This window comes from Pseudophryne corroboree, chromosome 1 (genome assembly GCF_028390025.1).
Source record: "Pseudophryne corroboree isolate aPseCor3 chromosome 1, aPseCor3.hap2, whole genome shotgun sequence".
Taxonomy (NCBI): Eukaryota; Metazoa; Chordata; class Amphibia; order Anura; family Myobatrachidae; genus Pseudophryne; species Pseudophryne corroboree.
The window spans coordinates 205,447,095-205,471,979 of NC_086444.1; the positions used below are offsets into that span (position 1 = coordinate 205,447,095).

At 45.4% G+C, this 24,885-nt stretch overlaps 1 protein-coding gene across 4 annotated transcripts in view; it reads left to right on the forward strand.

Annotated features, from left to right (window-relative positions):
- Positions 1-24,885, forward strand: part of RHOBTB3 (Rho related BTB domain containing 3) — a 228,957-nt gene that overhangs the window by 73,493 nt on the left and 130,579 nt on the right. For all 4 annotated transcript variants that reach the window (XM_063964040.1, XM_063964042.1, XM_063964038.1 and 1 more), the window contains 2 exons: positions 16,593-16,785; positions 23,678-23,832. In XM_063964040.1, coding sequence (XP_063820110.1) covers positions 16,593-16,785; positions 23,678-23,832 — 348 coding nt within the window. The remainder of the gene's footprint in view (positions 1-16,592; positions 16,786-23,677; positions 23,833-24,885) is intronic.

Consider the following 24,885-nt stretch of genomic DNA (forward strand, 5'->3'; position numbering starts at 1 on the left):
GTAAGAAGCAGTGGGCTAATAGAAAGCCAGCTTCCAAGCCTGAACAGGAACCCTCAGCCTGAAGAGACGGGCCTCCGCCTGGAGGATTCCAGGGTTGGGGGCCGACTCCTTCATTTTGCACACATATGCTTGGTTGCAGAAGGTGGTATCTATCGGGTATGGGTTCCCATTCAGGAGGCAACCTCCTCAAAGATTTATTTGCACCAGCCCTTCTCGTACAGAGTCAAAGGCCTGCAAGAAGCAGTTCAGAAATTATGGTGGTTATGGCAGCTTATCTCCGCAATCAGGGTATGAGAATATTTCCATACCTCGACGACCTGTTAATCCTAGCACATTCGCAGGAGTTACTTTTGAGCCATCTTCAACAGACAGTAGTTGGTTTACAGAGACACGGGTGGCTCATAAATTGGGAAAAGTAGTCTCTGAATCTGTCCCAGCGGATGGTTCATTTGGGGGCCATATTGGATTCAGGTCTACAGAGAGTTTTCTTACCAGAGAAAAAGATAGTCAAGGTGCAGGTCATGACTCAGGAAGCGTTGCACACTCAGACAATGTCAGTCCATGCAGCAATGTGACTGTTGGGTCTGATGGTATCAACCTTCGACATGGTGGAATATGCGCAATTCCACTCCAGACCATTACAGCACCTTATTCTGACCAAATGGAACGGAAATCATCAGACAATAAAGAAGCAGATGATAAAGTTTCCGGTAAACGTAAAAAGGTCTCTAGCGTGGTGGCTACAGACAGACCATTTAAACAAGGGGAGACCCTTTTGAATAATAGAATGGCAAGTCCTGACAACAGATGCCAGTCTTCAAGGCTGGGGAGCGGTACTCGAAAGCCTTTGGTTCCAGGGAAAATGGTCCATAAGGGAAAGTCGCCTGCCAATAAATCTGTTGGAAATAAGGGCCATTTATATGGCCCTAGTTCAGGCAAAGGACAGTCTGCAAGGAAGACCAGTCCAGATTCGCTCAGACAATGCGACAGCAGTAGCGTACCTCAATCATCATGGAGGAACTCACAGCAAAAGATTGATGGAGGAAGTAACTCCCATACTAAGATGGGCAGAGCTCCATCTTCCAGCATTGTCAGCAGTGTTTGTCCCAGGTGTACTGAACGGGGAAGCGGATTTTCTCAGTCGACACACCATTCAGGAAACCGAATGGGCATTACACCCAGAAGTGTTTCAGACTATAGTGAACAGATGGGGTCCACCGGAGATAGACCTCATGGCGTCTCGTCTAAACAACAAAGTTCCGAGGTATGAATCAAGAACAAAGGATCCCGGAGCGGTCCTTGTAGACGCACTGTCAGTAAAATGGAAATTTCTTCTGGCGTATCTGTTCCCTCCAATATCTCTGTTACCCAGAGTAGTGAGAAAAATAAAGCAAGCAAAGGGAGCCATAATTCTAATAGCTCCAGCTTGGCCAAGAAGGCACTGGTACACAGATCTACTGGGAATGTCCATGGAAGCACCAATACTGCTCCCTCAACGTCCAGATCTGCTAATGCAGGGTCCTTGTTGTCACAGCCATCTTGATCGTCTGTCTTTGACGGCGTTGCTGTTGAAACCTCTATCTTAGAAGCTAGAGGATTTTCAAAACAAGTAATCCAAACGATGGTTAGAGCAAGAAAGCCTTCTTCAGCTCGTGTTTATCATCGAATATGGCAAGCCTATATTCATTGGTGTAGTGAAAAAGGTTTGAATCCAAGATCTTTTAAAGTATCCAGGATTTTGGATTTCCTTTAAGCAGGATTGGATAAGATTTTGAAAGTAGCTTCCTTGAGAGTTCAAGTATCAGCGTTAACTGTATGGTTTCAGCGAAAGATTGCTGATTTACAGGATGTGCGTACTTTCTTTCAGGGAGTTGTACACATTCAACCTCCATTTGTTCCTCCTGCAGCTCCCTGGTATTTAAATCTAGTTCTTAAATTCCTTCAGGGTCCTCCGTTTGAACCACTTAAGAGAGCAGATCTTAAATGGTTAACGGCTAAAGTACTCTTTCTACTGGCAATGGCCTCAGCTAGAAGAGTATCCGATTTAGGAGCGCTGTCTTGTAAGTCTCCTTTCCTAAGTTTTTTTTTTTTGTTCCAGATAAAGCAGTTCTCAGTACTAGATATGGTTATCTTCCGAAGGTGGTTTCAAAGTTTCACCTTAATGAAGAGATTGTAGTCCCAGCTTTTCAGGTATCGGGACTTTCTGCGGGAGAAGCGTCGCTGGACGTAGTCCGAGCATTGAGAATCTACATAGATCGTACTAGTGCCATCAGAAAAACAGATTCTCTCTTCATCCTCTACGGATTTCATAGAAGAGGATGGACTGCTAGTAAACAGACGCTGGCAAGATGGCTCTGAATGGTAATATCAGAAGCTTATTCTCATGCAGATCTCCCTATTCCGGCTAATGTCTCTGCACACTCTACACGTAAGGTAGGTCCTTCTTGGGCAGCACAACAGGGTGCTTCAGCATAACAGATTTGTAAGGCAGCCACATGGTCTTCCATAAACACATTCATCAGACATTATGCCTTGGATACTTTTGCCTTTCATGATGCAGATTTCGGGCGAAAGGTCCTCCTGTGTAATCAGGAGCGTCCCCACCACTAAAACTGGCTTTGGGAATCCCAATGTTAGCCTGTGGATAACCTGTGGACCCAGCCAGAGAAATAGACGTTATGGTAAGAACTTACCGTTGATAACGTGATTTCTCTTATGTCTACAGGTACCCACAGGGGTCCCACCCTGACGCACCTGATTTGAGGATCTTGACAATCACTAAAACTCTTCCCCCTTGTATGGAAGGGTGTGCATGTGTGTTCTTATCGCCTAAATAGGTTTCTACCTGATGCTCCTGGCTAATCGCTGTGGAAAGAACTGATTTGACTGAGTCAGTGGGCGGGATTATATGGTGAAGCCCCGATGCATCCTGGGAGACCAGAAAGCTCGTGACCGTTTGGTGCCATTTCCGCTGTCACTCCGGCATATCCCAATGTTATCCTGTGGATACCTGTGGACATAAGAGAAATCACGTTATCAACGGTAAGTTCTTACCATAACGTCTATTTTTTTGTGTGTATGATACTGCTTGGAATAAACTTGTCTATAAGGTAAATTAATAAGAAGGGAGCAGGGATATTTAAACTGGCTATACTATCACTGTTGTATATTTGGATTTTACATTGGAAGACATGCACTTAGAATAAAGTGGCCTGTAAGATGCAAACATCTCAGAAAAGTATAGATTGAGGCTTTGTGTTAATAATCTCTGAGGGTGTGTTTAAAAAACAAGCGTTTAGAAAAATGTTCTGCCACAAGGAAATTGATGATTCCACAAAAAAGCACCTCTCCTCTTCAGCTTCATTAAATGCCTTCTGACGAAAAGTGGGGGGATTTCCCATAACAACCAATCCGATTATAGCTATCATGTAATAGAATAGTAAATACTGTATATGGGGTATATTCAATTGACAGCAAATATTAAAGGTGATTCGCAACAGCGCCAACTAGTTCAAATGCAGCTCTAGTGACCAAACAAGACCCTCCACTGGTCTATAAGGATATACAATAAACAAAAATATGTTCACTAATAGCGCAAACAAACAAATGTTCACATATACATAAGTGTGTGTCTTACATGAAAATAAATCCACATCATACAAAGAGATCTTTCTCTTAGGGGTCCTTCCAAAGTCCCAACAGTAACCAAACGGGTATAGCACTCCAGGGGGTATATTTACAAAGATTCGTGTTTTGGCCGTTTTGAAGGGTGTTTGAACTCGAATGGTATCGGGTGCATTTTACTGCAACTTTTTGAAACCTGATACGATCATTCACTAAGCTGCCGAGTTTTGCACAATCGTTTTTTCCGATGTCGATGTGATTCGTAATATCAGGCAGTGTTTTACGGGAGTGATGAGTAAAACACTGCCTGACAAAACACAAGGAATCCCGGCCGGATCTGTGAGATCCGTGCAGGGCTTCATTGTGTACCGTAAAAAGGTTTTTAAAGTGTTTAAGAATCTGGAAAAAAATGCGTGGGGTCCCCCCTTCTAAGCATAACCAGCCTCGGGCTCTTTGAGACGGTCCTGGTTGAAAAAATATGGGGAAAAAATTGACAGGGGTTCCCCCATATTTGATCAACCAGCACCGGGCTCTGCGCCTGGTCCTGGTGCAAAAAATACGGGGGACAAAAAGCGTAGGGGTCCCCCGTATTTTTTTGAACCAGCACCAGGCTCCACTAGTCAGAGAGATAATGCCACAGCCGGGGGACACTTTTATATAGGTCCCTGCGGCCCTGGCATTAAATCACTAACTAGTCACCCCTGGCCGGGGTAACCCTGACCTAAATCAAGGGGTCCCACCCCTCCAGCCACCCAAGGGCCAGGGGTGAAGCCCGAGGCTGTCCCCCCCCATCCATGGGCTGCTAATGGGGGGCTGATAGCCAAGTGTAAAATAAAAGAATATTGTTTTTTGCACAAGAACTACAAGTCCCTGCAAGCCTCTCCCACAAGCTGGTACTTGGAGAACCACAAGTACCAGCATGCGGGGGTTAAACGGGCCCGCTGGTACCTATAGTTCTTCTGTAAAAAAAAATACCCAAATAAAAACAGGACACACACACCTTGAAAGTACAACTTTATTACATACATTCCGACACACACATACTTACCTATGTTCACATGCCGACTCGGCCCACGTCTCGACGGCGATTCCAGGGTACCTGAAAATAAAATTTCTCTAACGTCCTAGTGGATGCTGGGGACTCCGTAAGGACCATGGGGAATAGACGGGCTCCGCAGGAGACAGGGCACTTTAAGAAAGAATTAGGATACTGGTGTGCACTGGCTCCTCCCTCTATGTCCCTCCTCCAGACCTCAGTTTGAATCTGTGCCCGGACGAGCTGGGTGCACCTTAGTGAGCTCTCCTGAGCTTGCTAAAAAGAAAGTATTTTGTTAGGATTTTTTATTTTCAGAGAGATCTGCTGGCAACAGACTCTCTGCTACGTGGGACTGAGGGGAGAGAAGCAGCCCTACTCACTAGAAGATAGGTCCTGCTTCTTAGGCTACTGGACACCATTAGCTCCAGAGGGATCGTACACAGGAACGCACCCTTGGTCGTCCGATCCCGGAGCCGTGCCGCCGTCCCCCTCGCAGAGCCAGAAGACAGAAGCCGGCATGAGAAGCAAGAAGACTTCGAAATCGGCGGCAGAAGACTCCAGTCTTCATATGAGGTAGCGCACAGCACTGCAGCTGTGCGCCATTGCTCCCACACTAAACCCACACACTCCGGTCACTGTAGGGTGCAGGGCGCAGGGGGGGGCGCCCTGGGCAGCAATTGGGAACCTCTTGGCAAAAAGCAGCATATATACAGTTGGGCACTGTATATATGCATGAGCCCCCGCCATTATTTTACACACAAAACGCGGGACAGAAGCCCGCCGCTGAGGGGGCGGGGCTTCTTCCTCAGCACTCACCAGTGCCATTTTCTCTCCACAGCTCCGCTGAGAGGAAGCTCCCCAGGCTCTCCCCTGCAGAATCACGGTAGAAAGAGGGTGAAAAGAGAGGGGGGGCACATAAATTTGGCGCAAAAACAGTATATACAGCAGCTACTGGGTTAACACTAAGTTACTGTGTGATTCCTGGGTCATATAGCGCTGGGGTGTGTGCTGGCATACTCTCTCTCTGTCTCTCCAAAAGGCCTTGTGGGGGAACGGTCTTCAAATAGAGCATCCCCTGTGTGTGTGGTGTGTCGGTACGCTTGTGTCGGCATGTTTGACGAGGAAGGCTATGTGGAAACAGAGCGGGTACAAATGAATGTGGAGTCGGTTGGATAAAGCTGAAGCCTTGGGACAGTCAGGGTCTCAACCCATGCCTGATCCTACAGCGCAGAGGCCGTCAGGGTCTCGGAAGCGCCCGCTATCCCAAATTGTTGACACAGATATCGACACGGATTCTGACTCCAGTGTCGATGGCGATGATGCAAAGTTGCAGCCTAAAATGGCTAAAGCCATCCGCTACATGATAAAAGCAATGAAAGATGTGTTACACATCACAGAGGAAACCCCAGTCCCTGACAAGAGGGTTTATATGTATGGGGAAAAAAGGCAAGAGGTGACCTTTCCCCCTTCGCATGAGTTAAATGAGTTATGTGAAAAGGCTTGGGAATCTCCAGATAGGAAACTGCAGATTTCCAAACGGATGCTTATGGCGTATCCTTTCCCGCCAACGGACAGGTTACGCTGGGAATCCTCCCCTAGGGTAGACAAAGCTTTAACACGCTTATCCAAGAGGTTAGCCCTGCCGTCACAGGATACGGCCACCCTTAAAGATGCTGCGGATAGAAAGCAGGAGGGTATCCTGAAGTCCATTTATACACATTCAGGTACCCTACTAAGGCCGGCAATTGCGTCGGCCTGGATGTGTAGTGCTGTAGCAGCATGGACAGATACCTTATCTGAGGAACTTGATACCTTGGACAAGGATACTATAGTACTGACCCTGGGGCATATAAAAGACGCTGTCCTATATATGAGAGATGCCCAAAGAGACATTAGCCTACTGGGCTCTAGAATAAATGCAATGTCGATTTCTGCCAGAAGGGTCCTGTGGACTCGGCAATGGACAGGCGATGCCGACTCAAAAAGGCACGTGGAGGTTTTACCTTACAAGGGTGAGGAATTGTTTGGGGACGGTCTCTCGGACCTGGTCTCCACAGCTACGGCTGGAAAGTCAAATTGTTTGCCATATATTCCCTCACAACCTAAGAAAGCACCGTATTACCAAATGCAGTCCCTTCGATCACAAAAAGGCAAGAAAGTCCGAGGTGCGTCCTTTCTTGCCAGAGGCAGGGGTAGAGGAAAGAAGCTGCACAATACAGCTAGTTCCCAGGAACAGAAGTCCTCCCCGGCTTCCACTAAATCCACCGCATGACGCTGGGGCTCCACAGGCGGAGCCAGGCCCGGTGGGGGCGCGTCTCCGAAATTTCAGCCACAAGTGGGTTCACTCACAGGTGGATCCCTGGGCTATAGAGATTGTGTCTCAGGGATACAAGCTGGAATTCGAAGTGATGCCCCCTCACCGTTACCTCAAATCGGCCCTGCCAGCTTCCCCCATAGCGAGGGAAATAGTGTTAGCTGCAATTCACAAATTGTATCTCCAGCAGGTGGTGGTAAAGGTTCCCCTCTTTCAACAGGGAAGGGGTTACTATTCGACAATGTTTGTGGTACCGAAACCGGACGGTTCGGTCAGACCCATATTGAATTTAAAATCCCTGAACATATACCTGAAAAGGTTCAAGTTCAAGATGGAATCGCTCAGAGCGGTCATCGCAAGCCTGGAGGAGGGGGATTTTATGGTGTCTCTGGACATAAAGGATGCTTACCTTCATGTCCCCATTTATCCACCTCATCAGGAGTACCTCAGATTTGTGGTACAGGATTGTCATTACCAATTCCAGACGTTGCCGTTTGGTCTGTCCACGGCACCGAGAATATTTACCAAGGTAATGGCAGAAATGATGGTGCTCCTGCGAAAGCAAGGAGTCACAATTATCCCATACTTGGACGATCTCCTCATAAAGGCGAGGTCCAGAGAGCAGTTGCTGATCAGCGTAGCACGCTCTCGGCAAGTGTTACAACAGCACGGCTGGATTCTGAATATTCCAAAGTCGCAGCTGATTCCTACGACGCGTCTGCCCTTCCTGGGCATGATTCTGGACACAGACCAGAAGAAGGTTTTTCTCCCGACGGAGAAGGCTCAGGAACTCATGACACTGGTCAGAGACCTCTTAAAACCAAAACAGGTGTCGGTGCATCACTGCACGCGAGTCCTGGAAAAGATGGTGGCGTCATACGAGGCCATTCCCTTCGGCAGGTTCCATGCGAGGACCTTTCAATGGGATCTGTTGGACAAGTGGTCCGGATTGCATCTACAGATGCATCGGCTGATCACCCTATCCCCCAGGACCAGGGTGTCTCTTCTGTGGTGGCTGCAGAGTGCTCACCTTCTCTAGGGCCGCAGTTTCGGCATTCAGGACTGGGTCCTGGTGACCACGGATGCAAGCCTCCGAGGGTGGGGGGCAGTCACACAGGGAAGAAATTTCCAGGGTTTGTGGTCAAGTCAGGAGACTTGCCTTCACATCAATATCCTGTAACTAAGGGCCATATACAACGCCCTAAGTCAAGCGGAGACCCTGCTTCGCAACCAATCGGTGCTGATTCAATCAGACAACATGACCGCAGTGGCTCATGTAAACCACCAAGGCGGCACAAGGAGCAGGGTGGCGATGGCGGAAGCCACCAGAATTCTTCGATGGGCGGAGAATCACGTACGAGCACTGTCAGCAGTGTTCATTCCGGGAGTGGACAACTGGGAAGCAGACTTCCTCAGCAGGCACGACCTCCACCCGGGAGAGTGATGACTTCATCAGGAAGTCTTCACGCAGATTGCAAGGCGATGGGAACTGCCACAGGTGGACATGATGGCATCCCGCCTCAACAAAAAGTTACAGAGGTATTGCGCCAGGTCAAGAGACCCTCAGGCGATAGCTGTAGACGCACTGGTGACACCGTGGGTGTTCCAGTCGGTTTATGTGTTTCCTCCTCTTCCTCTCATACCCAAGGTGCTGAGAATCATAAGAAAAAGAGGAGTGAGAACATTACTCATTGTTTCCGGATTGGCCAAGAAGGACTTGGTACCCGGAGCTGCAAGAAATGCTCACAGAGGACCCATGGCCTCTGCCTCTAAGGCAGGATCTATTGCAACAGGGGCCCTGTCTGTTCCAAGACTTACCGCGGCTGCGTTTGACGGCATGGTGGATGAACGCCGGATCCTAGCAGAAAAAGGCATTCCGGATGAGGTTATTCCTACGCTAATAAAGGCTAGGAAGGACGTGACGGCTAAACATTATCACCGTATATGGCGAAAATATGTTGCTTGGTGTGAGGCCAGGAATGCCCCTACAGAGGAATTCCAGCTGGACCGTTTCCTTCAGTTCCTACAGTCGGGAGTGACTTTGGGCCTAAAATTGGGCTCCATTAAGGTCCAGATTTCGGCCCTATCCATTTTCTTTCAAAAAGAACTGGCTTCTCTTCCTGAAGTTCAGACGTTTGTAAAGGGAGTGCTGCATATTCAGCCCCCGTTTGTGCCTCCAGTGGCACCTTGGGATCTTAACGTGGTGTTGAGTTTCCTGAAATCACACTGGTTTGAGCCACTTAAAACCGTGGAGTTAAAATATCTCACGTGGAAGGTGGTCATGCTATTAGCCTTGGCTTCGGCTAGGCGTGTGTCAGAATTGGCGGCTTTGTCACATAAAAGCCCCTATCTGGTTTTCCATATGGACAGGGCAGAATTGCGGACTCGTCCGCAATTTCTGCCAAAAGTGGTGTCATCTTTTCATATGAACCAACCTATTGTGGTGCCTGTGGCTACTCGTGACTTGGAGGATTCCGAGTTACTAGATGTAGTCAGGGCTTTGAAGGTTTATGTAGCCAGAACGGCTACAGTCAGGAAAACTGAGTCGCTGTTTATCCTGTATGCATCCAACAAGCTGGGTGCTCCTGCTTCAAAGCAAACTATTGCTCGCTGGATCTGTAACACGATTCAGCAGGCTCATTCTGCGGCTGGATTGCCACTTCCAAAATCAGTAAAAGCCCACTCCACAAGGAAGGTGGGCTCTTCTTGGGCGGCTGCCCGAGGGGTCTCGGCATTACAGCTTTGCCGAGCGGCTACTTGGTCAGGTTCAGACACTTTTGCAAAGTTCTACAAGTTCATTCGGTGCTGCAGAGTCATCCGCACTCTCCCGCCCGTTTGGGAGCTTTGGTATAATCCCCATGGTCCTTACAGAGTCCCCAGCATCCACTAGGACGTTAGAGAAAATAAGATTTTACTTACCGTTAAATCTATTTCTCGTAGTCCGTAGTGGATGCTGGGCGCCCGTCCCAAGTGCGGACTTCTTCTGCAAGACTTGTATATAGTTATTGCTTAAATATGGGTTATGTTATGGTTGCATCAGGGTTATCTGATGCTCTGTTGTTGTTCATACTGTTAACTGGGTAAGTTTATCACGAGTTATACGGTGTGATTGGTGTGGCTGGTATGAGTCTTACCCTGGATTCCAAAATCCTTTCCTTGTACTGTCAGCTCTTCCGGGCACAGTTTCCTTAACTGAGGTCTGGAGGAGGGACATAGAGGGAGGAGTCCTCTCCCCTCAGTCCCACGTAGCAGTGAGTCTGTTGCCAGCAGATCTCACTGAAAATAAAAAACCTAACAAATACTTTCTTTCTAGCAAGCTCAGGAGAGCCCACTAGGAGCACCCAGCTCTGGCCGGGCACAGATTCTAACTGAGGTCTGGAGGAGGGGCATAGAGGGAGGAGCCAGTGCACACCAGATATAGTACCTAATCTTTCTTTTAAGAGTGCCCAGTCTCCTGCGGAGCCCGTCTATACCCCATGGTCCTTACGGAGTACCCAGCATCCACTAGGACGTCAGAGAAATCTTATTTTTACTCACCTAAATCCTGTGTGTCGTGTCCTTTTGTAATAATCCACGTACTTGGCAAAAAAAAAAAACGGAAACCTGACCACGGACTGAAAGGGGTCCCATGTTTACACATGGGACCCCTTTCCCCGACTGCCAGGACCCCCCCTGACTCCTGTCAAAGAGGGTCCCTTCTGCCAATCAGGGAGCGCCACGTCGTGGCACTCTCCTGATTGGCTGTGTGCTCCTGTAGTGTCTGTCAGGCAGCTCACGGCACAGATACAATGTAGCGCCTATGCGCTCCATTGTAGCCAATGGTGGGAACTTTGCGGTCAGCGGTGAGGTTACTTTCGGTCAACCGCTGACCGCAAAGTTCCCACCATTGGATACAATGGAGCGCATAGGCGCTACATTGTATCACTGCCATGTGCTGCCTGACAGACACTACAGGAGCACACAGCCAATCAGGAGGGTGCCACGACGTGGCGCTCCCTGATTGGCAGAAGGGACCCTCTTTGACAGGAGTCAGGGGGGGTCCTGGCAGTCGGGGAAAGGGGTCCCATGTGTAAACATGGGGCCCCTTTCAGTGCGTGGTCGGGTTTCTGTTTTTTTGTTTTGCCAAGTACGTGGATTATACAAAGAATACAATATTCCCTGGATTATGTGAGTATAATTTTTTTCACAGATACCCCAAGGATTCTACATGGAGAAGAGGACCGAGCCTCGTGGGAACATAGGTAAGTATGTATGTATGGAGGTGTGCATGTATGTAATAAACTTATACTTTCACGGTGTGTGTCCTGTTTTTTTTGGGGTATTTTTTTAGTAGTAGTACTACAGGTACCAGCGGGCCCGGTTTTCCACCGCATGTTCATACTTGTGGTTCTCCAAGTACCAGCTTGTGGGGGAGGCTTGCTGGGACTTGTAGTACTGCTACTAAAAACAATATTCACATTTTTTCAAAAGGCGATCAGCCCCCCATCCGCCGCCCTTGGATGGGGGGGACAGCCTCCGGCTTCACCCCTGGCCCTTGGGTGGCTGGAGGGGGGGACCCCTTGATTTAAGGGGTTCCCACTCCTCCAGGGTACCCCGGCCAGGGGTGACTAGTTGGGTATGTAATGCCAGGGCCGCAGGGACCAGTATAAAAGTCCCCCGGCTGTGGCATTATGTACCTGGCTAGTGGAGCCCGGTGCTGGTTTAAAAAATACGGGGGACCCCTACGCTTTTTGTCCCCCGTATTTTTTGCACCAGGACCAGGCGCAGAGCCCGGTGCTGGTTGAAGAAATATGGGGGAACCCCTGTAATTTTTCCCCCCATATTTTTTCAACCAGGACTGGCTCAAAGAGCCCGAGGCTGGTTATGCTTAGGAGGGGGGACCCCACGCAATTTTTTTTTTTTCAGTTTTTACACTAGACAGACCCTTTCCCATAGATAACCATGCACAGATCTCACTGATCCGTGCATGGTTATCCAAACTCGACTGGAAAAAGCAGGTCTTATTTTTTTGCTGCTTTTTTTAACGATTCGAAAAAAAAAACAGACCCGCACTGGAGCACTCAGAAACTAACACCCAAATACGAATGAATAGTGAATGCCCGTATTGTATGAAATAACAGCCATGTTTGACCGGTCTATTCATTCGTATTTCGGTACTTTGCAAATCAAACCATTACGAATAGTCCAAACACTGCCGAGATTGGTGCTTAGTGAATTCCTGGATTAGGACTAATAAAAAAAAAAAAACACAAATCGGACAAACTCGAATTCTTAGTAAATATTGGCCCAGGTGTCTTATTTTCAAAAGATTTCCTTCTCTTCAATATATGAATGCTCAAACCAGATGAGGAAAGATCAAAGTACTTTCCTTTTCAATGTCTCAAAAAAGAAAAGAAGAATATAGTGCAATATAGCCAGATAAAATGACATAAAAATGTATTGCAATACACTCACAAACACAGATGATTAAAAGCATGTAACCACTTGAGTGGATAGGACATCAACCCAGGCATATACGGAGTTACCCTCCCAGATCTTAAGGGGAAATGTAGATCAGAGCTCCAGAACCGCTGAACCACCAAACACGGGCATCAACATCAGCCAGGGATCGTCCTTAGAACAGTCAGTCACCACGCCTGAAGCTTTTCGAACAAAGGTCCTTCATCAGAGGCATGGTGGCTGACAAAACAGTTTCCTCTTAAATACCCCTTGTTCAGACTACATCATAACAGTCAGGTGTGTCCATATTTCCCGCCATGTGGGCTCCCGCTTCTCCCGCGGAAATGACATTTGCGGAAGTCTAGCCGGAAGCGGAAGTACGCGTCGTGCGTTCCATAATGCGTACCACATACAGCCATAACGGAAGTGACCCTTTCGGACCTCCCGCCGGAGACTAAAGTCCGTAAACTTAGTTCCTTGATGTATTCCAGATATAGGGATCGCTGTACTTTCCTTGTCAATGCATTCCAAAACCTTAGTAGATAGGATCAAGGCGAGCTGTCCGTCTTCCAATGTTCCTTATATAGGTAAAGTGCATCGTGCTGAATAAATCCAATTCTTAAAATTCAGTATTAGTCCATAAAGTCCGTTAACAGAAAGACCCAAAAATAGAAAGAACATACAAAAGCAGTATTAAAAATGATTAAAAAACATCCATTAACAGAAAGACCCAGAATAGAAATCAAGTGGATTTAAGAGTATATAAATCACACGATAGGGAAAAACCCCAAGAAAGAAATCTTGGAAGACCCAAAAATAGAGTTACCGATGTAGAATGGCAGCAGGTGGAAAGGAGAACGATCAGGCGTGGTGACTAACTGTTCTAAGGACGATCTCTGGCTGATGTTGATGCCCGCGTTTGGTGGTTCAGCGGTTCCGGAGCTCTGATCTACATTTCCCTTTAAGATCTGGGAGGGTAACTCCGTATATGCCTGGGTTGATGTCCTATCCACTCAAGTGGTTACATGCTTTTAATCATCTGTGTTTGTGAGTGTATTGCAATAAATTTTTATGTCATTTTATCTGGCTATATTGCACTATATTCTTCTTTTCTTTTTTGAGACATTGAAAAGGAAAGTACTTTGACTGATCATTCCTCATCTGGTTTGAGCATTCGTATATTGAAGAGAAGGAAACCTTCTGAATATAAGACACCTGGAGTGCTATACCAGTTTGGTTACTATATTCAATTGACGTTGAAAGCTGCCGTCTGTCGAAAAGACGGCAGTTTTCGACTTTTTTTTAGGTCGGAAGGGGTTCCGACCTATTCAATATATTCGACAAGTCGAGGAATTTGACTTGTTGAAAAACACGTGGATTGGCGGAATAGCTGCCGATCCACGTGCTTGTGTCGGTTTTGGCCCCCTTTTCGTCCATCTCACTTCGACTTTAAAAAAAATCAAAGTGAGTGGGATGCGGGAGCAGTGACGGGGAGAGCCGCGGACAGCCAGACGGGGACAGCAGGAGGATGTCACAGCCGCCGCTCACAGCAGCGTCCACCCAGCTCCAGCAAGCGAGACCTCTCCCCCGTCTCAATGCCCCCTCCGCCCCCCCCTTCCCCCCCGGATCTCAATTCGACTTATTTTAAAGTCGAATTGATAATGCATTAAATAGCCCAGGTCGGATCCATTCCGACAAATGAATGTCGGAATGGATCCGACTTCTTCAATTGACTATACACCTATATATTTCCTCCTGTGCTCATGCTGCTCAACTAAGTATCGTTTTTTTTCTGTGTGGTTGTACAAACAAAAAGTGCAAAAATGGATTTAAGTAGGTAGAAAGGAATAGCCCTGATAAGCTTGCCAAAAACAATGTTACACACCACCCAACATTATGACAGCAGTAATCGTGACTCAGTGGTGTTACTTAGCCATAGCGGGCGTGACCATGCACCAGTGAAGTTCTTTAGTTTAACCTCTCTTTCATCCTCCTAAAACATGCTTGACTTGCACGCACAGGAGGAGCCTCCCTCAGCTGTGTGTGGCACCAGCTCGCTATGGTCTCTCCTCTCAAAGTCCCATGAGTCAGGATGTAAACATGCCAATGGTGGGTTAGTCCACTCATATCCGCGCTGTCCCTATAAAATTAGTATTGTTTGGAAGTCTGACATTATCCAGTTCTCAAACATTAGTGTCTGATATGTTGATAACGCATCTTGCAAAATCATCTCTAAAGTCCGCTAGTAAATCATTGTTCCCCAGAATGTGTGGCTAGTATATCAACAGCTGAAAACCAGGGCTGTCTAATGTTCTAAAGGGAGATGTGAGTTTAAAGACCAACGAAAATCTGCAGTCATGGACCATTAGGGCCAGCTTCTCATTGGTCCTCATACTCTTGTTCTCTACACCTTTTAAAGTGTCAGAAAAACTTGAGTCCAAGTCCACTCAGTCATGCCATAATCACATGGTTTTCTCAGATGTAAGGCATGAACACTGACTCTATGAGGAAGCTACAGTTGGAGCGAAACGCGTCAGAAACGTTGCCCATTGGGGATCCAGTGGACGTTTACCTGTCGCTGTAAAGATTTATGCTATTACGAGGACGTGTATACTATTACTGAGAAGATACTTCACTAAGAGACGGAGGACGCTGCATGCGGCAGCTACAAGACGGGAGCTCGTTCAGCTAAAGGCACCTGCGGTGTGCCGAGTCCCGGTGCCGGATAAAATCCTCCGGAGTCGAAGGACACCTCTCTCTTTCCTCAGAATAAATCACCTTGCTGGGAGTACACGTAGATACTCATATTAATAGAGATCAATATTCTCCACTGCAAAGTATTGTTTGTTTCACCTCACGGGACAAATACCTGCAAAACTGTGTGGGAATTATTATATAAGAGCTCGGACAATTTAGTTTTTATTTTTATGCAGCTGACAGTGAAGTCCTCTGTGGATAGTGGGGGCAATTCTGAGTTGATCGCAGCAGCAAGTTTGTTAGCAATTGGGCAAAACCATGTGCACTGCAGGGGGGGGGGGGGGGGGGCAGATATAACATTTGCAGAGAGAGTTAGATTTGGGTGGGTTATTTTGTTTCTGTGCAGGGTAAATACTGGCTGCTTTATTTTTACACTGCAATTTAGATTTCAGTTTGAATACACCCCACCCAAATCTAACTCTCTCTGCATATGTTATATCTGCCCCCCTGCAGCGCACATGGTTTTGCCCAACTGCTAACAAACTTGCTGCTGCGATCAACTCGTCTAGTGCACAGGTTCTCAAACTCGGTCCTCAGGACCCCACACAGTTCATGTTTTCCAGTTCATGTTTCCCAGGTCTCCTCACAGAATCGCAAGTGAAATAATTAGCTCCACCTGTGAACCTTTTAAATTGTGTCAGTGAGTAATTAATACACCGGTACACCTGCTGGGTTACCTGCAAAACATGCACTGTGTGGGGTCCCGAGGACCGAGTTTGAGAACCTGTGGTCTAAAGCAACCAAGGGGCAGTCTGGGCAGCACTACAGCAGCGATTCTAGCTTCAGGGTGGTGTTCCAGACACCCTGTTAGTCAGATGCAGCGACTGTTCCGCCACCAAAGCCTTACGCCTGGTGCGGTGGCACTGCTCGCAAACCCCTAGTTATGGCCCAGAGTCAGTGCGCACAGATGCGTTACGTACAATGGTGCCAGACACCCTGATTTTAATTTCTAGCCCCTTAGGGGTGAGATGAGTTGCTATGGTGCTACTGCCACCATTTGCATGCTGTTGCAACGGCACATCTCCCTAAGGAGCCATAGCACAGTATTTCCAGCACTCATTGCTGTGTGTACTTTTGATATACCCACATTATTGGATTTCACACTTTATTTGTATGCTTTGACGGAGGTACATATTCTGAATATAGGCATACATTCTATATCTGATGCTTAAAAGTTCCTGCTGCTAATTGTATCCTGATTCTAACACTGAACTCTTCGTGTTTGTCATATTTTAATAATTATGATGTTGTGGTAGTAAGTGTATTTTCTTATAGCTTCGGTGAATATTGTTATTATGCTTTTTGGCTATTTCTATTTTTAAAAGTCTGCAGTAATATCAATTCTTATGTAGAAAGTGTTGATTTATCCTTATTTATACTTTTAATCTTAATATTCCTTCTGTTTCTTTACCTTTTGTTAAGGACACATTTGAGAGTGATGCGCAGAGGTCTCAGGACAGGATATTAGAAGCAGATGTCTTTGTAATAAAGTTCGCTGTCAGTGATAAAGCTTCATTCCTGAATGTAAAGAACAATTTTGCTCCATTAATAAAACAGATAGTTAGCCAACGTCCTGTGCCGGTAATCATCTTGGCAATTGGTGCTAGACAAAATGGTGAGTACGAACATTTACTAATTATATGCTGTTATGTGTGTTATTTGTTTTTCTTGAAAATTAAACCGTGAAAGGTTAGCTATCTACAATACTTATTCCAAACCCTGATTTAGACTGTTTGCTAGCTAATGATAATGGGACTGGATCAATACGGAATGTTTTACAACTTTTAGAATGGTGTCACATGGGAAAATAGAGTGCATTAACTATTAAGATGCTGAATGCAAGTGAAAGAAAGGGACGGCACCCTAGTTTTCCAGTTCTCTCTCTTTTACTCTAATAACTATCAGGCTCACAAACAAACAATGTACTGTATTGTGATTTTATTTTATCCCGGGCAGGATTTACTAACCATGCACCATCTCATATCTTATGCTGCATTTGTGCAAACTCCAGTACACTGATTACCTCACAGGGGTAACATGTTCATCAGGGGGCAGTAATGAGCTGCGTAGTGAGTATTGTGGTGCCACCATCAGGCAAAATTAATAATTTGCCTACAGCATTAACATTTAGGAGATACTTAAAACATGAATGATAGTCATTATTTCACTCATTTATTTTTCCCAACACCCCTTCTGACAATGGGGAAGTGAAGTCGTGTATAAAAATGTACATGCACTTCAGCACCACCTGCTCACTTGTTACTTGTAAAGCTGCCGTCTTCTGCTTGGTCAGTGATGTGCCAGGAGGATAGCGCCATGCAGTGACATCGCAGCACAGCCTGACATAGGAGTAGTCACCTCTAGCTCACAGCACTGTCATCATAACCTCATCCAACTAGATCCCCAGCAGCTAAGAATTTTGTGTTGGGGGCTGGGCCGTGTGAGGAGCACTATGCCTGAGTAGGGGGTGTCTGAGGCGCTCACAGTGCTGTCACTGGTCCTGTTTGCATTTTCTACAAGTAGTTCGGTCTTCATATATTAGTATGGGATGCAGTCAGCAACTAGGCACTCGGGATGCCGCCGGTTATTGTTAACGACATCGGTATCCCGGCACTGGAATACCGACCGCAGACATCCCAAAGGTAAGTATCAAGGTGACGGTTAGAGTTGGGGCCCAGGAGGGGCTAGGGTTAGGCACTAGACGAGTGGGTTAGCTTTAGCCGCCACCTCCCTCTAGTCTTAGCCCTAGTCGCCACCCCCACTGCCTTAGCCCTAGCTGCCACCCCAGGCGGGTTAAGGTTAAGGTAGGGGACAGGGAGGAGTAAAATAATTACCCCGTCCCCTGTTGGCATTCTAATTGTCGGGATGATGGTGACGCTCAGGTGACCACCGGCTTCCCGACTGCCGGGATCATGTATCACACCCATTAGTATAGTGTTATATAATGTTTTTAATATAATGCCTGATCCCAGTCTTCTACAATGTATTAATCTGCGAGCTATCCATACAGGTGGTTGGGAGAGTCTCTCCTTTAAAGGACAAGACAAGTAACAATCTCAAAGTCTACAACTGGTGCACAGATATATTTTGTTAAAGAGTCACATTTATGCGAATTGTATTTGTATTATGTTATTTTATATTATATTATATTATGTCATGTGTGAGAAATAAGCAAAGCAGTTTTTAAAACCCTATCTTTATTTTCTTTTCACATTTATAATTTCTGTTTTTATTTCAGTTATTTCTCATGCCTGGCATAATATAATACAATTCAAATGAATGTGACCCTTCTTAATAATATATTAATATTTTATGTAATGCAGGGTGTTTCAAAAAGCTGGACCTGATTTGATATCACTATATCTCTGCAACCATGAACCGCCTATGGATTAAAGTCTTACCACGTGAAAGGCGGGGTGTAGAGTTTCAAATGACTGCTGCTAGATGCCTCTCCTAGTGCACCAACTGCCCCTAGTCTCAGTCGTTCACAAGATTCCAATCCCGCAACACAAGACGCTCTGCAGGTCATCAAGAATCTGCAATTGCGGAGCAGCATGCGTTTCAACAGCATTTTGTCATTGATCCGCCAATGCCAAAGAGCATTTGTTCCGACACTTTGAGTAAACAGGCTGTTTATGTAAGGGGAAGAGCACAGGGCGACCACGCACTTCAGAGGAAAATGTGATAAGAACGCAAGAGTTTTCTGTGTAGCCCGCGCAAGTCCACTTGTCGTGCCAGCTGAGAACTTGTGATCTCTCATTAAACAGTTTTGTTTAATTGTAACATGTGACCATCGTGAAATAGGTTGCTTTGAAATTGGTTCCATCTATTTGAAACACCCTATATAATAATAAAAGTTATGTTTTACCTATAAACAAATACATATGTGCAGCAGTTATACATATGTGGCCATTTGCTTTGTGGTTGCATTCTGCAGCATATAGGCCCTCATTCAGAGTTGTTCGCTTGCTAGCTGCTTTTAGCAGCCGTGAAACGCTAAGCCGCCACCCTCTGGGAGTGTATCTTAGCTTAGCAGAAGTGCAAACGAAAGGATCGCAGAGCGGCTACAAAATAATTTTGTGCAGTTTCAGAGTAGCTCCAGACCTACTTCTAGCTTGCGATCACTGCAGAGTATTTAGTTCCTGTTTTGACGTCATGAACACACCCTGCGTTCGGCCAGCCACGCCTATGTTTCATCCGTAACGCATGCGTTTTTATCTGGTACGCCTGCGTTTTTTCACTCGCTCCCTGAAAACGGTCAGTTGACACCCAGAAACACCCACTTCCTGTCAATCACTCTGCGGTCAGCAGTGCGACTGAAAAGCGTTGCTAGACCTTGTGTGAAACTACATCGTTTGTTGTAATTGTACAACGCGCATACGCATTGTGCCGCATGCGCAGAACTGCCGTTTTTTTGCCTAATGGCTGCGCTGCGAACGAATGCAGCTAGCGAACAACTCGGAATGACCACCATAGTAGCGGGAGCGCATTGCGGCAGCCGTGATTGCCACAGCCCCTGGCTTCCCCATTGCTGTTAATGACATAGCGGGATCATGTGTACACCATGCAGCAAGACTGTAAGGGGGCACAGCTGTAAACTGGAAGGACAACATGTTTACCTTTTGTCTATGGTAGCATCCCCTTCTTTTTTTAGTAATTAGATTGGATTATACCACCAATATAATTTGCTATTATTTTGTCAGGTTTATTATACTATAATTTACATTCAATAAACTTTCCAGTGCAGTACACTTCCCTCCTATATCTAAAAGCTAAGACAAGCCTGTCACCTGATATGGGAACTTTCAGAGTCCCTGAAACATCAATCAACCTCCAGTTAATCAGCTAATCAGCCAGGTCACAGAGCAAATTCCAACCCTCTCTGCACACCTGTATTCATGGCATTCAGACAGAAATGTTTGTTGGTTTACTCTATAAGGGATTATAAGGGATAAATAAGATGTAAAGAGCACTTATTTCTGCAAATGTCATATTCTCCTTATAACCTATTCATAGACACATGCAATATAATTATGCTGTAGAAATCAGGCCAGGGAAATCAATATGTAGTCATTTCTGCAGTCCTGCAGATCTTACTGGAAATGTGCATCCTGGAAAGATGCCATCCAGTTTCCAGCCTGCAAATAAGATCATCCCCTTCTATATTTGCAGTTTTTACCTATAACACTGCGCATTTATCAGGTCTTCGATTACATCAAATTGATCCATTTTATGTGCTTAAATGTTTTCTTTGGATTTCACAAACTGCACCTAAACATCATATATGTAGAAGTCAGATCTCCTTGTCGTCCTCTGAGGGGGATCTCATGAGCTGTTCTGGTTGGAGCCCTTCTGAAACTGAGGAATACATAAACTGGGGCCGCCATTATCTGCTCAGCCAATCACAGTCAGTTTTTCCATGTTAGCCACAATGTGATTGGCTGACGGTAAAGGGGAATGTGGACACTGTCTGCTTTGGTTAGACACAAAAGTAGGTTAATTGAGTCTCTACTAATGTGAGGGGGACAAAAAACAATTACCAGTGTTGTGCAGCCCCATTCTTTTTATGGCCTATTCGTTTCAATACGAAGAGAGGGGATACAGAATGTGTTTGGGAAGAGAGCATTAGAGCGGGATGTACTACGCATCGCATCTACGATGCGCTACATCCCGCACCTTAACGGGTACATACCTATCGGGTATGTGCTTAGAAATTTGATTAGTATTTCAAAGGATAACTCTCCAGATTAGAGCTGTTCTTTGTGATAGAAGGACTTCCAGGTTTAGGACCCAGGAGCCCTTCTGCGCATGCGCAGAGTGATACAGTGGCCATGGGGGGTGCTGGGAGGTATCCTGTTGGGTAACTCCAGCCACCAATTGCATTATCCACTGGGTCCAAGCTTGGTACATACATGCGTTTTTACCACATTTTTGGCTTTAGTACATCCCGCCATTGGTGAGATAGTGTCGGTGCGGCGTGAGTGGGGGGAGGGGGGAAGAGAGATGGAGAGGAAGAGATGATGGGTGCTAGTGCAGATAGAGACCAGACATGAATAAAAGCAAGCCAGCACATTACATGTAATGTTTTTTATACACCGTTTTGGATAATTTATCATCCATTCTACTGTAAAAGGCTACAGAAATATCTGAAAGTCTTTGGGCCAAAGTGTACGAGTGGTTAATGTTTAGCAAGCAACATGTCTCATTTGCAGTTATCTGAGCCCAGCTGTAAATCGCAAAAACTGTTGACTTAAAAAGAAGCTCTGTACTATACATTCCTGCTTCAACTGGCACGTGCTGTACAGTACATTCAGTAAGTAGGTGGTGGACTATAACTCCCCATGCTCTAGTTCAGGAATGGCAGTGACATAACGGTCACCTTTACCTACGTTCCAGGCACTTTCCCATATTTAACCATTTGTCTTGGGAACCTTTCTGTCCCTATTTTTTCAATTTTGATAACCTAAACAAAGCAATTCTTTGTTTCCTGTATGTTAGATACAGATTTTACCATCTATTTTGACTGTCTGGGTTTACAGTTTAATATATGTTGAAAAAGAGTATATCAAAAAAAGCAAACATGCACTGGGCCTGATTCAGAGATTTACAGAATGCCAATGTGCATAGAAATCTGCAAGTGATTTTTGTTCTGCGCTTGTGCAGATCTGTTTTTGCAACGCCACTCGCAATACCCGAGTGGGTTGGGTTGGGGGGGGGGGGCACACAGAGGGCCGTCTAATAAACACAGGATGTAATATTAAGTGGAACTTAACATTCTGACAACCAGGGGACATCAAAACAGTAGTTTATGGTCTCTGCTTGAAGACCTGAATCGCATGTACAGAAGTAGAACTCTTGAGTCCCAGATTGTCAAAGCACAGTGAGTGTCAACCATTCAAATACCACATCTGTATATACCCCTGCATGTCCATGGATATAGAAGTTTTGGGAGGAGGAGTTAGACATATAAAATGAGTACATTACTTAGGCCTGAGCACGTATTGTAGTCACTCTTCAAAATAGGGGAGACTCAGTTGCTAGAATCTGACATAGCAGGAGCTAGAGTATATCACTATACAACTACTGCGTGTACATGTGTTGGCAGGTTTATGGTCAGAGGGGCTATGTCTTTATACAGTATAGCAGCATTTTTCAACAGCGGTTCTGAAATGTTCTGCAAGAGATGCCTGCTGCTGCCGCCCTCATTTTGATTTATCTTTTCGGGCTCTTACTAACCTACTCAAGTATAGTAGGTTCCAGTATATATTTTTTATTAATTTTATTACTATGGGGGACAGTGTGTGCTGAAACTAGCGTGGGGGACAGTGAAGCAGATGTATTAAGTGTCCCATAACAATCGTTATTGGTGGTCTGGCACTTCACTGCATTATCGCGGTGATATGCTATTACTTTTTACCAGAATGTACGAACCCCCTCCTGCCGTTCTAGTGATGCGTTAAAACACACCTCAGTGATGCAGTCCTCCTATCGTCTTCGGCGTTCGTTGCAGCACTGTACCTGCGCTGTAATCTTCCTACCCAGCAGCCCCCACGCATGTGTGCCTGTGCATGCGCACTTGAAGTGGAAGGACGCAGAAGTTATAGGCCGCAGGGGACACTGTTATAGATCATCAATAAAGCTTTATAATTGAAGCAAAATAAACAAAAAAAGAAAGGGAGACAAAAAGGACCACAGCACCAGGCTGAAGCTGGCGATAGCAGGACAGGAGGATAACGAGTTGAAATCCACAGACGGCCCCTTCATACATCAGATGGCACATCGAAACTCCTATCTTCAGAACGGGAAGGCGGTAATTGACAGGGCGCGCACAGACCAGCCCACCGAACGGTAACCCGGCATTAATACATAAGGGGGTGCGGAAAGTGTAGCCCATAGCGTGCGCTATGGGCTACAAAGCCCATAGTGCACGGTCGTACATCTGCCCCAATGTTCAGTGTGCCGCGAATTGAAAGCAGATAAAAATCACTGCAGTATAGTCAATCCGTTTATATAAAAATCAGTAAGAGCCCAGGGTAATAGTGTGAGGATTTGTAAAAATGGTGCTGGAAGTTTTGTATAATTTTCAATTGGGAAACAGAAATCCATGTGACCTGACACCTCTGCAGGCTATAAAATCCACACCTTTCTGATTGCTAGGTCAAACTGTCTTCAAACATATCTTTATTTTTATTACTTTGGGAGGATCGCCAATTTGAATTATGGGAAAATAAGAGATGTGAGTGGAGGGTTCTAAGTGAGACAAAAGGGGGGATGTTGTTAGAAAACCAGTACACATAGAAGATTTATATTTCAAACATGTTCCCAGGGGACTATTGAAACATTGTAAGCCATGTTCAATCACTGGCTGTATACAAAAGAACACATTGTTTCAGTGCTGGCCAAGTGTGAACGCAGGGTATGCCTGATTCAGCTACTCTGCCTATGAATTAGTGGTCTAACAGACACAACTAGCAATTATGGAGTTAGTAAATGTCATTTATTTTTAGATGGTCCACCCTGCACTTGTCCCATGTGCACCTCAGACAGAGAGGTTTCTGTCACTGCTTTGGAAGGGATTCAACTTGCCAAGGACATAGGAGGTACTTACCTAGAGCTGCACGCTCTGAATGACTTCTACGTGGTGAAATACTTTGGAGGACTGGTAAGTGCATGGAATGTGCATTCATTTCCTGTTTTGGTTGCTCAGGTGTCTGTAGTGGAAAGCACTTTGATCATGTTATCATTCTTACCACATGTTTCTATTGTCAATATAAGGAATATATTATGTCCAGCTCAATGGCTATGTATGAGAATAATTAGATATGACTGTTCAATGATGCACTCATTTAATGACATCCGCTCCATCTGATAATTTGTACAGTAGTAATAATGTGCGTCACATAAATAAATGAGACACCCTGAATTAATTTCCATTAATCTCATGTTCGTTAAGTTCTGCCATTACAGTCCTGGTTTTAAGGTTATACATGCTTGACTCCAGATATTTAAATCAAATTGCCTGACTTACCATAAACGATTACCTGTGCTCAAGCATAGCTCTCCTTAAAACCAGATTTTGGGAAACTCTGCATTAAGTAATGATATTAGTACAAGATGAAGCAATTTTGTGCTTTTATCTTTTGTTTATTGTTGTGCTGATGGTTATAACCTACAACGTCTTATTTTTTTTTCTTTCTGAGAATGGATATGTGCAGGCTGAAATATCACTTAGCTGAAAGTACGTCTTTGCTCATTATATGTCTGTGTTTATCGAAGGCTACATCCAGCCACGTTTTTCTCCTATTTTTTAAAACACCATAATATTTTCTTGCTTTCCTTAGGCAGTGTCCAGGAGCATGATAATTAAGGGGGACATGTACTAAGCAGTGATAAAAGTGGAGAAGTGTGCTAGTGGAAAAGTTGCCCATGGCAACCAATCAGCATTGATGTAACATTTATAATTTGCATGCTATAAAAGTATACAGAACAGCTGATTGGTTGCCAAAGGCAACTTCTCCACTGGCTCACTACTCCAATTTTATCACTGCTTAGTACATCTCCCCCTAAGTCAGTACTCCATTTACATGCCCCTAGCAGTTTTCTAAGGAAAATGGGTCTTTATTTTTAGAATCTTGTTCTGAGGTGAATATTTATAATTTTACTCATTTTGCTCTGCTATTCATGGCAATAAGATGAAGCTTCTGGGCAATATGCC